Source organism: Protopterus annectens, chromosome 14.part0 (assembly GCF_019279795.1).
Source record: "Protopterus annectens isolate FY-2018-M chromosome 14.part0, PAN1.0, whole genome shotgun sequence".
In the NCBI taxonomy this organism is placed as follows: domain Eukaryota; kingdom Metazoa; phylum Chordata; order Ceratodontiformes; family Protopteridae; genus Protopterus; species Protopterus annectens.
Window position 1 is genome coordinate 325422553 of NC_056748.1, and position 12149 is coordinate 325434701.

Consider the following 12149-nt stretch of genomic DNA (forward strand, 5'->3'; position numbering starts at 1 on the left):
ACATCTCAGCTAGGTACTGTAAAATTTGAGGTATATTTATTACCCAAGGATTCTGGCCCTTTGCTTGATTCCAGGAACAAAATCGTTTCCATTTGGCGGAGTAGGCTTTTCTAGTAGAAGGTCTTCTGGCCTCCAAGATGACATCCTGCACCTCCTTGGAGAGGAGAGTCTGTTGGGAAATTAAGGTATTCTCCATGCAGCTAGATTTAGGGTTTTGAGCTGGCTGTGAAGGGTTTTGTAGTTGTGCTGGGACAACAGAAGAGGGACTAGAGGTAGGATCCATGGTGGGAGTGTGTCAGGCTCTTTAGGAGCGGATACCAGTGTTGTCGTGGCCAGTCTGGAGCAATGAGAATCATTTGTGGCCTCTCTGCTCTGACTTTTAATAGAACTTTGGTCAGTAGAGGAAGAGGCGGGAAGGCATAGACTGTCAATGTTGTCCAATTGAAAGAGAGTGCGTCCACTTTCCAGGCCTGTGGATGATAGGTCCTTGAACAAAATTTTTTCAACTGGTAATTTCTGTGGGTAGCAAATAGATCTATGTCTGGTTGTCCCCATGCCTGAGTTATCTTTGAGAAAACTTGAGGATGCAACTTCCATTCGTGTGGATCTGTCATATTTCTGCTTAGGTTGTCTGCCAGTGTGTTTTCCTTCCCTGGCAGGAATTGTGCCTGTAGATGAATTTGCAATTCCAGTGCTGTGTTCCATAGGGTAATGGCTTGCCTGCACAGGGGGTACGAATGAGTTCCGCCCTGTTTGTTTATGTACCACATGACTGTGGTGTTGTCTGTCCTTATCAATAGCTGGCCTGGATGCAGTAGGTCTTTGAAGGTCATAAGAGCATTTTGCACGGCTAGCATCTCCTTTTGGTTGATGTGTAGGTGCTTCTCTTTTTGGGACCATTTTCCCTGAATGCACTGATCTGCCATGTGTGCTCCCCAGGCGTAGTCTGAGGCGTCCGTTGTGATGATTTGAGTTGCATGAGGTACACAGAAAAGGAGACCTGTGTTTCTTTGGCATGCTTGAGCCCACCACAAAAATTCCTTTTGAAGGCATGGAATGAGTGGTATAATTGTTTCCAAGCTGTAGCTGTGTTGAGACCATAAGTTTTTTAGGTACCATTGTAGTTTCCTCATATGCAGCTTTGCACATGGGATTAGTAGGATGCAAGATGCCATGAATCCCAGAGCCTGCAGGACTTTCCTTGCAGTTAGTCTGGTGAAAGTTGCCATTTTGCTGAAGTATTGAGACAGTTGCCCTTGTTTGTCTGGCGTGAGGTAGGCCATCTGGGTGGTTGTATTTAAGGTGGCACCCAGGAAAATTATCTGTTGAGAAGGTATTAGTTTTGATTTCTTTTTGTTCACTGTGTATCCCAGAAAGTTTGACAGTTTTATTACAAACGCCAGATGCTGCAATAGAATGTCCTTGCTGTCCGCTTGGATCAGGCAGTCATCCAGATATGGGCAGATTTGAATTCCTTGTAGTCTGCAGAAGGCAATTACTGATGCCAGGCATTTCGTAAACACTCTGGGCGCAGTAGATAAGCCAAAGGGCAATGCAGAGAATTGGTAATGGGTTGAACCTGCAAGAAATCTGAGGTATCTTCTGCAATCTTGTCTGATAGGGACATCCAGGTATGCCTCCTTGAGGTCCAATGTTACCAGCCAAGACTCCTTGCCAGCATGGGAAGAAGCTGCTGTAATGTGAGCATCTTGAATTTTGGCACCTGTAGATATGTGTTTAGGATGGATAGGTCTAAGATAGGTCTCCAATCTTTGTCTTTCCTTGGTACCAGGAATAGTCTGGAATAAAAACCTTGACCTTGTTCTTTTGCAGGTACCTCTTGAATCACTTTCATATCCATGAGAGCGGAAATTTGTCTTTGTGCCTCTGCCCTTTCATTTTGTGGCAGGTTCGGCATGCCTCTCATTTTTGGAAGGGTGTGAAAGTGGAACCTGTAGCCTCTGTCTATAATGTCCAGAATCCATTTGTCTTTTGTAACAATATGCCAGGTTTTTGAAAATAATGCCAGTTTTCCGCCCAAAGGTGCTGCCATTAAAGCTTTGCTTGGCAGGCATAGGGGGAAGTCATTGTGTCTGTTTCCTAAATGACTGTGATCTATCTTCTCCACCTCTTGGGATTGGTGCTTGCCACTGTCTTGCTCTGTAAGATCCTTGAGGTTATCCTCTACCCCTTGGGCGTCTGTATTTGCCCCTTTGAGGTCTGTCCGTGGCTGGAAAGGACCAATTTTTTGAAGGCCAGTTTCTGCTGAAGCGTGGAGGTTGTACCTGCAGGAAATCTTTCACTGTTTGCATAGATTTCGCTTTTTCCTCCATTTTCTTTAGTACCTCCTCAGCTTTAACACCAAACAATACATCTTTTTGAAGTGGTGCATCTAATAACTTTGCTTTGACATGATCTGGTAAGGTTTGATCTTTGAGCCAAGCATGTCTACGTATAACAGACCCCGTGACAGCAGCTCTACATGAGGCCTCTAAAGCATCAAAACCACACTGCAAGGTATGTTTACCCACTTGCTCTGCACCATGCAACAAATCCTGCAACTCTTTCAAATCTGGTTGTTCTGTTTGTGTCGTTTTGCTTTTCAACTGAGATAACAAAAACTGTTGGTACTTTAACATATGGAATTGACAGTTTAATGCCCTCATGGTTAAAGTGGCAGATGTAAACACCTTTTTCCTCCACCTTTCTAATGCTCTGGAATCTCACTCTGAAGGTAAAGGGTTTTTAGCAGTAGAGGCCTTTATTCCTTTGGGACCCTGTGAAATAGTTTCTGGGTCAGCAGTATGGCTTTTATAAAGGAACTGGTGAGAATCAGGGACCCGGTAATACCTGTCTGGTTTAACAGGGGCTGGAGGTAAAGAATCTGGATTAAGGCTGGCTTCTGCGTACACATCATCCAAAATATCTAAAACAGGCGGGATAGCCAGGGGCCTATGCTGGGGGAGCAGTAGAAATTCCCTGAGCCTTTTCTTGGAATCTGAGTAATCTTGGCCTTCCCAGTGAAAGTGTTCCCTCAATGTATGCAGGGTTTCCCCAAAAGAGTGGTCCTCAGGGGGGGAGACCGAGGGAATAGACTCCTCAGCATCAGAGTCTTCGAAAGGGGAATAGGCGTAATCCTGGTCCTCAGAATGTTCTGAGGAAATAGAAGCCTGGTCTGAGGAGGGGTAGTCTTCCTCCAATCTGGGTCTTTTGTCAGACGGGGGTTGAGAACCCTTGATGAGAGTTATCAAATCCTCAGCCATTTTAAGCATCTGCTTTTTAGGCATGGGGCCTTGAGAGGAGGTCTGAGGACCCTGTTTTTTAGTTTTCATGGCTGCTTTAGATTTAGTGAAGGATTTAATAGAGAAAGTGGAAGGCCTGAAGACGCCTTCAGAAATGGCAGGCCTGACTAAATTTTGAGTTTCCCCGCCAAGAGTGGCGTCGGTATCTGCAGTAGGAATGGAGACCGAGGAGCCTGCGACCTCGGGTACTGAAGTCACCGGTAAAATAGTTTCATTGGTATTCAGGGCCTGCGTAGGCACCTTGCTGAGAACCGGAGAACCGGTAGTCGGCCTAAGCGTGGTCTCAGTACTCGGTGCGGACCTCGGATGTCGGTCCTTATCTTTGCGTCTTTTGCTTAAAACTGGTGTCGGTGTATCCGACGACATGATATAATTAAATTTTTTGCCAAAATAATGAAGGGCGAACTCCGCCCGGCGCTTAATAGTGCGCTTGTTGAACCTAGCACAAAAACGGCAGGCCGAGACGTCGTGGTCTGGGCCTAAACAAGGTATACAGAAAGAGTGGAAATCCTTATGTGGTATTTGCTTCCCACAAGAAATGCAATTATTAACTTTGTCTGACATCGGTCTGAGGCAAGAAAAGTTTCCCCAACGGGGTACTTAGCTTTAAAGAAGACTTCGGCTGAAATACTTTCGTAAATCTCAGGAGCTGGCCAACCGGCACTTGGGAACTGCTTCTGCTTCGGGCACCACGCGGCAAGAAAGACTGAAGAAAATGGCGTCGGCTGCCTCTTTTATACCCCTGCCGCATTGACGTCAGGGAAGAAGCGACGACAACCGACGCTGGACCTAGACTTTGAAATTCGGCCGACCGAGGACCCGCCTGACGGCAGGATAACCCATCTGTAATGACTGCAGCTGTATGCACGATGAACATCCCTACATCTAGTTTGCTGCGAACCCCACAATCGCACCTCATGCATAACATCAACCCAATAAGGTAGAACACTATCAAGGATGGTAAGAAAAAACAAAATACCATTGAAGGGTACTCTAGCACCAATCCTAACCTCCAGATCCTCCAGGAAGGGGGCAGGTGAGAGGGTACGTAAGAATGTGAGGCGAGATGGACTACATACATCGAACGTTATGGTGAGTACATAACTTCTTGATGTTATGTAGTCCAATCTCTCCTACATTCTTACTCGCGGGACAGCGTCCCCAGCACCTCTATCCTGGGATGCTCAAAGGAAGATACTCCTGAGGACTGTGGAACCAAAGGAAGCCCGGCCCCTAGAAGCCACGTCCAGTTTGTAATGAGTAATAAAGGTGTGTGGGGAAGCCCACATGGCTGCAGCACAAATATCATCCAAAGATAGTCTGGCATGGTATGCCATAGACGTGGAAACAGCCCTAGTAGAGTGAGCCTTGACGGAGAACGGTAGACTTTTTCCTGCTGAAGAATAAATAAAGGAAATACAATTCGAAATCCATCTGGAAATGGTAACCTTGGAAATAGGGGATCCCGCTCTATTTTCTGAAAAGGAAACGAACAATTGGTCAGATTTTCGTAGGTGTTTGGTCCTGTGTAGATAGAATTGCAATTGTATGTGCACATCCAGTTGATGAAATCTAAACTCTGCCTTGTTCGAGAATTGATGGAAGAACACTGGCAGCTCAATAGACTGATTGAGATTAATAGCAGATGTTACTTTGGGAAGAAAGGACAGATTAGGTCTAAGAGAAACTCTGCCCTTATGAAAAATTAAATACGGGGGTTTTATGGAGAGGGCTTGAATCTCTGACACCAGTCTGGCTGATGTGATGGCTATTAGGAAAGCTGTTTTCCAGGACAAAAACTTTAACTCGCAGGTGGCAGCCGGCTCAAAAGGTGGGGAAGTAAGGGCTTGCAAAACAAAGTTTAGCTCCCAGGACATAATAGGTTCTGAAACAGGAGGCCAGAGTAATAAGGTGCCCTTTAGAAAGGCCTTACAGAGTTTATGGGCCACAAGGGAAGGCTCATAGGAGGTATGAAAGCTTGAAATAGCCGCCAAATGGACTTTAATGGTGGCGGGCGCAGAGCCATGCTGAAAGAGCATGGACAAGAAATCCAAAACAGCAGCAACTGGGGCTGTGTATGGGTCAATTCCTTGGGCATGAGCCCAAACAGAGAATCTCTTCCATTTGCTGGAATAAATCTTCCTAGTCGAAGACTTATGAGAACATGATAAAATGTGCCCTACCTCAGGTGAAAAGCGATGAAGTCTGACTAACGACGGAAGTGGAGTAGCCAGGCTGTCAACCTGAGGGTCCGCAGGGAGGGATGGAACTGTCCCGACATGTGTGTCAGTAGGTTTGGTACTGGGTCCAGAATCCAAGGAGTGTCCACAACGAATGGATGGAGGAAGGAGAACCAGACTTGACGAGGCCAGTGTGGGGCAATTAGAATCATCTTGCTTCCCAAGGATAGGGCTTTCTGAATCACTCTTGGTAACAGAGAAAACGGAGGGAAAGCATAGAGGAGACCGGAGGGCCAATCGTGGACTAGAGCATCCCTGAATGATTCCCCCTGTGGGGGGATCAGGGTGAAGTAGTTGCTGCATTTGGCATTGAGGGGATTGGCAAAAAGATTGCAGCAAGGCTGACCCCACCTGCTGAATATCTGTTCCGCAACCAGAGGGTTCAGGGTCCACTCGTAAGGCATGAGAATAGCTCTGCTCAGCCTGTCTGCTATCACATTGGCCTTCACCGGAATGTGCGTTGCCACTAGCAACCATTGGGAAGACACTGCCCATTGCCACACTCGCATGGCCTTTCTGCACAGGGGGTAAGATCTGGTTCCTCCCTGTTTGTTTACATACCATAAAATGGACATGTTGTCCGAGTGTATCACAATCATCCCCAGAGGGAGAGAGCTCTGAAGTGCCCGCAACGCCAGTAACACCGCTCTCATCTCTAGGACATTGATGTGCAGCTGTACCTCGTGATCTTGCCACGTGCCTTGGACCGTCCTGCCAAGATAATGCCCCCCCCGCACCCCATCTGAGAGGTGTCCGTGGTCACCGTGGCAACAGGTGACGGAGGAATAAACGGTTTCCCCTCGTCCAGATTGGTGGAGCACAGCCACCAACCGAGATCCTGTTTGCATCGGTCTGTGAGTAGGATCTGGTGGGAAAGGGGGAGTTTTTGGAGAGACCATTGGGCAAAGAGAAGCCGTTGAAGAAGCCTCATGTGTAATCTCGCTAGAGGCACTAACATAATGGTGGCTGCCATGGTGCCCAAAAGCTGAAGAACCCATCTCACTTGTACTTTCCCGAGGGGTAATAATGCGCGAACCTGATTCTGTAATACTCTGATCCTTTTGTGTGGCAAGAAGGCCCGCATTTGGACGGTGTCTAGCTCTGCGCCTATAAATGTGACACGCTGTAAGGGCAGCAAGGCAGATTTTTCCCAGTTCAATGTTATTCCAAGTCGTTAACAGAGGGTAATGGTAGCGTCCCTGGCTTGGATGAGTAGATGCCTGGTGGGGGTGGTGAGGAGCCAGTCGTCCAGGTACAGAAACACTTGGAATCCTTGACGTCTCAGGTGAGCTGTCACCACCGCCAAACACTTGGTGAACACCCTGGTGGCTGTAGTGAGACCAAAGGGCAGGGCACAAAACTGAAAATGACTGGCTCCCAGCTGGAAGCGTAAGTGACTCCTGGATGCCCTGTCCATTCTGATATGATAGTAAGCATCCTTGACATCGATGGAGCACATCCATAGTTCTTTTTCCAGTAACGGAAAAATGGACTGAAGGGTGACCATTCGGAACTTGGACTTTTGAACGTAGTGGTTTAATCGGCTGAGAATGGGTCTCAGGCCCCCTGTCCTTTTCGGCACCAAAAAGAGTCTTGAGTAAGTCCCTAATCCGATTTGGTCTGAGGAGACAGGTTGGATGATTCCCTTCTTTAGCAGCTTTGAAACCTCTAAGGCTGCGTGATCCATTTGACTGGGTGGAACATCCGTGATTTTTCTGACTGGAGGGGGGGGGGGGTCTGACGAAAAGGGGATGGCATAACCTCCGGAAACTATTCTTAACACCCATCGATACTGATTGATGCTTTCCCAGGCTTCCGGGTATAACGATATGCGGCCCCCGACACAGTTGGGCAACACATCAGGAACGATGGTAGGAAGAACCATGAAAGAAATCAAGGTCTCCCGAGTTGCGGGGGCCTCCTCTGCCTCTAGGGTGGCGTCTTCCTGAATAACCTCCCCCTCCTCTGCCTCTGGAGGGGGACTCACCTTGTGCGGCAGGGAAAAACTTCTGCGACTTCTTGAACCACATCTTCCCACCCCTCTGAGCCTTGGGGTAAGGCCTAGAGGGGAGGGAAAAACGGACCCCTACGGCAGACAGGGTCTTTCCCTCTTGCTCGCATCTGGTGAGGGTCTCTTTCACTTTGGTCCCAAAGAGCGAGGACCCATCAAAGGGAGCGTCAGTGAAAGAAGACTTGAAGGCCTCCGCGAAATGACACAGGCGCATCCAGGCTTGCCTCCTGAGGGCTACTCCCGAACTGGCTGCCCTTCTCGCCCCCTCGGCTGCATAATATATGAGCCTCATGGATGAGTTGACAATAGAAGTGAGGGTAGACACCTGGGCGTTAATTGTGTGCGCCAACGCCTCAGGTACGTTACCCGCTAGAGTATCTCCTAACTCCTTGAGGAGATCTCTCTGGAGCCAAGTAAAATGACAAAGGTAGTTCAGTGACCATAAGGTGAAGGTCGCTGACGAAAGGGTACGCTTCCCGTATTGGTCCATGGTCCTACACTCCTTGTTAGGAGGATGGACGGAGGAAGAAGTCTCGGCTACTTCTTTCTGTGTGGCCGCCGCCACCACCATGGCATGTACAGAAACCCCTTTGGACAGAAACTCTTTCCCCGGGGGAGCAGAAAGAAACTTATTGGGTCTTCTGGGTACAGCTTCCACCGAATCAGGATTCTCCCACACCCTTCGACAAATTAAATCCAAGAGCTCGTCGAAGGGTGGAGACACCCAGGAGGTGGGGGGTCAAGCTCCAAAGGCCTTGAGGAATACCGACTCCTCCTCGGAGGGGGTTTTGGATGGCCAGTCGCCTCTCTGTCTCAATATCTCCAAGATGTCAGAGAAAGAGACGTCATCAGAGGATGACTTGGGGGACCCCTCCGACTCCTCGAGGTCGGTATCAGAAGTGAGAGGCATGTCCTGGGAGTCTATGTGCTTCCTCTTGCATGTCTTCTTTCTGGGGGCCACAGCCTCTGAGGGGCCCTCAAAAAGATGGGGACCCCTCATGGGGGTATCTCCAGACCTTTGGGCTCCACCATCTACAGATAGGGGGACGTCAGAGGCTCTAGCTGGGGTGGAAGGGAATGGAATGACCGATCCGGGTGATGTAACTGAAGATATGGCCAGTGCGCTCGGCATTGCCTCAAAGGCCATTCCCCCTGAATCAGAGGACCGAGAGGGAGGCTCAGAACCGACAGGTGTCCTGAAGTATCCCCCTCGGGCCCGACTGAGGAAACCTGAGTGCCGAAGCCTGTGGACGGAGCCGACAGGGTAGGAGCCGCCGTCGGCACCGATAAATCCTTAAGGGGTGCCGGCACAAGAACATCACTCGGAGCGGAGCACTCCGGCTCCGAAGACAAGGAAGTGCTTGGAGGAGGAACCATCGATACAAGCATCGGGACAGGCTCCGGAGCAGACTGTGTCTGAGCCGAGAATAATTTTGCCAACACCAGTGACTGCAGGAGCCTCTGCACCACCCTATCGACATCCAAATCAGAAAGCCTGGAGGATTTGGAGGACAGGGAGGGAGATTGGGATCTCCTGTCAGGAGACCCATGCCTAACACTGGGCGACCGGCTCCGAATGGGTTCCAGTAAAATAGGAGCCGAAGTCGATTCCAGTACTACAGATACCTCCTGCGGCCCCGAGTACAGAGGAGCCGAGGAGGTAGAGTCAGGTTTAGAAAGTTTCTCCGGCGGCTCCGAAGAAACAGACGGAGCCAGAGATCTTTTCTTCACCTTCGAAGCTTTAGACTTGGACTGAGAACTAGAAGCAGAGTCTAAAGACTCCTCAAACGAAGGTTTCATGAGTCCCTTCAATATTAGTTTATTTTTCCTCTCCTGGAGCACCCTTGGACTGAAGGCATGGCAGAAGCTACAAGACTCTTGCAAATGAATTGCTCCTAGGCAATAAACACATACGGAATGTCCATCCGTGATGGACATCTTGTAACTACACTTGGAACATTTTTTAATACCGGAAGGTTTATGTTCCTTATGCTCCTTAGACATCTTGCACAATTAGACAAACTGAACAACCTAGCTAGAAAAAACAGCAAAGGTGGGAAACTAGTGATCACTCTACACCACAGCAACCAAAGAACCTCTAAGCAAAATGGTTCTTTACGAATCACAACACACTATCCACAACAAGGGGAAAAGCAAAGAGCTAGCTTAGCTCCAGTAACCAAAAAATCTAAGTAAATTAAACAATGCACAGAATGGAGGACTAGGTCCTCTAACTCAAATGGGCCTAGCCCACCGGAACAGTTAGGGATACCAACTACACAAACGTAAAACACTGTAAACAAGCAACAAGAGGAAAATAGCTATTAAAATAGCTTTTGTGGTTGAAAATTAGCAAATTTCTCAAGAGAAACTGAAAAAGAGAAGGTACTTAGCCACAGCCAAGCGAGACCACGTCCTAGCTACATGAGCGGCAAACAAGATCTGAGATTATGGAGCAGTGCAGCATGGGATACCTGCTTGGCCTAGCCAATGAGAGACTTTGAGCTAGTAAAAAAGTTGGCCGAGTTGGAGCCGATATTCGGCTCCGAACCCGCGAGTAAGAATGTAGGTGAGATTGGACTACATAATATCATTTGTTTTCTGATACCTGCTTTATCCTAAAGTCCTGAGGGATTCAGAGCCTACCATGAAAAATAAATGGTATAAGACTGAGAAAAAAATGCTAGAGAGAATGACATTCTATCTCAAGATGTATATGTAAGTGTGTGCGTATATATACAAACACACACACACACCCTGTTGTGTCACAGGGATGTGGAAGCAAAGACCTCAAAAAAACATGGGGACACGAGATAAGAAATAAAAATAAAACACTACCTAGACACAAAGAATTAACATAACTTTATAATACATTTTCTAGATAATCTATGAACCTACAAATGAATAGGCACCTATAGACATAAATGGAAAATTTTTTACTGCACAACTATTTTTATGTAAAACAAACAGGAGAGACTTCATCAACAATATTAAAAGGCAGCAAGATGAGTGCAACTAAAAAGAAAAAAACAATGTATACTTTAACAAACCTGTGCTGGCATGACTCTCTTCTCCTCCATTCTAGGATCTTTTTTCTGTCTTTCTGCTCGAGGCTTAGGAGCAGGAGGGTCATTCTTAAATGATCCTAACCTACAGAGAATTTGCAAATATTCAGCAAGTTAAAAAAGGCTAAAAGGAATTACAAAGCACAATACTGATTAAACTATTCAGCAGCTACCATGGCTGTTAATGTTTTTCCAATTCAAAAGTAATACTAAGCCATTCATGTCTTACAAGTATATGACAAACCAATGCTCCATTAAAGGGTTTTTGGAGTTTTAATTACTGTAATGTAGGTAACCTTAGTACATAATTGGCCAGCCAGGATAAATGAATCCAATGACGATATACCGGCAACTGCTACCTGAACACAATTTTATTGCAAATACAAACTTATGACCTCTATGTACAAATTTTTCTATGGAGTACTAATAATACATAGGCCAGTGGACTTTTGTGTTTCTGGGTAAATTTTAGTAACTAGCTAGTAAGTGCACTGGCTAGACACCAGGAAAAAAGAAATAGAGAATCTGAAGAAAAATCAGCTACAAAAGGTGAGAAAAACACTGACTGGGAAAAGTACTGCAGCTGTTCAGCAAAAGGCAGTGTAAGCTCGAGACATGACTTCCAGTAAACTAGAGGAAAGCATAAGACAACTGCACACAGACCTGGTTAAAATAAACAAAACACTAATGGACTATATTAACTCAAATAGCAAACTGCTGGAAAAAATGCAAGAAGCTTTAAACAGATATTCAAATGATGAGATAAAAGTGCAAAAATCAGAGGCTGAAATGAAGAAAAGGCTGGCTGAATATAAGACTACTCAAGAAGAGATGTTTCAAAAAATAACATAATTACAGGACAGAGCATGTACGGAAAACCTATCATTTTCAACTGTAATAGAGAAGCTGGAAGGAACAGACTGCATTCATTTTATGAACGCACAAATAAGCAACTGGACTAGTATTCTACAGCAGGAAATGTTAACTGAACAGGCACATCATATGTATATTCTAAATCTGGCTATGAGAAAGCAGCCCAGACCTTTAATAACAAAGATGCAATCTTACCCGTAGAAGAAGTTGATTCTGACAAAACTGTGGCAGAAGGGCAAAGTACTAAAAGTAGTAGACAGCAGAGTGTTTGTGGAGAATGACTACCCATTATACACCAGGCAGAAGAGGAGTAAATTTATTCCATTATTCAGGGAATGTCGAGAAGCAGGAGAGAGATTCAAACTGCTGTACCTAGCTGTCTTCAAAATATTCTTTCCTTGAGAGACAAAAATTATTTTTTGATGAAGTACATGTTAAGGAGGAATTACAAAAGTTCATCCAAAAAAAGTGAGCTGTGAAAAGGAAGGAGATTCTGCTTCTTGTTCTTCTGGTAATAAAGGCCACAGACGGACTGTGCTAGTGAAACCTTTTCTAATGTTTCAAAGGAAAATGCTGGAGAGAAGGGAGAGAGTGCGACACCCATGCACTGGCCCAGTAATTGACGACCCTCAATCCTCACCACTAGCGCCAGTGAGGG

The 12149-nt window shown here is 46.5% G+C and overlaps 1 protein-coding gene across 3 annotated transcripts in view; it reads right to left on the bottom strand.

Annotated features, from left to right (window-relative positions):
* The window catches only part of NSMCE4A (NSE4 homolog A, SMC5-SMC6 complex component), a 740267-nt gene that overhangs the window by 563857 nt on the left and 164261 nt on the right, over nucleotides 1-12149 (bottom strand). For all 3 annotated transcript variants that reach the window (XM_044056053.1, XM_044056054.1, XM_044056052.1), the window contains exon 5: nucleotides 10604-10703. In XM_044056053.1, coding sequence (XP_043911988.1) covers nucleotides 10604-10703 — 100 coding nt within the window. The remainder of the gene's footprint in view (nucleotides 1-10603; nucleotides 10704-12149) is intronic.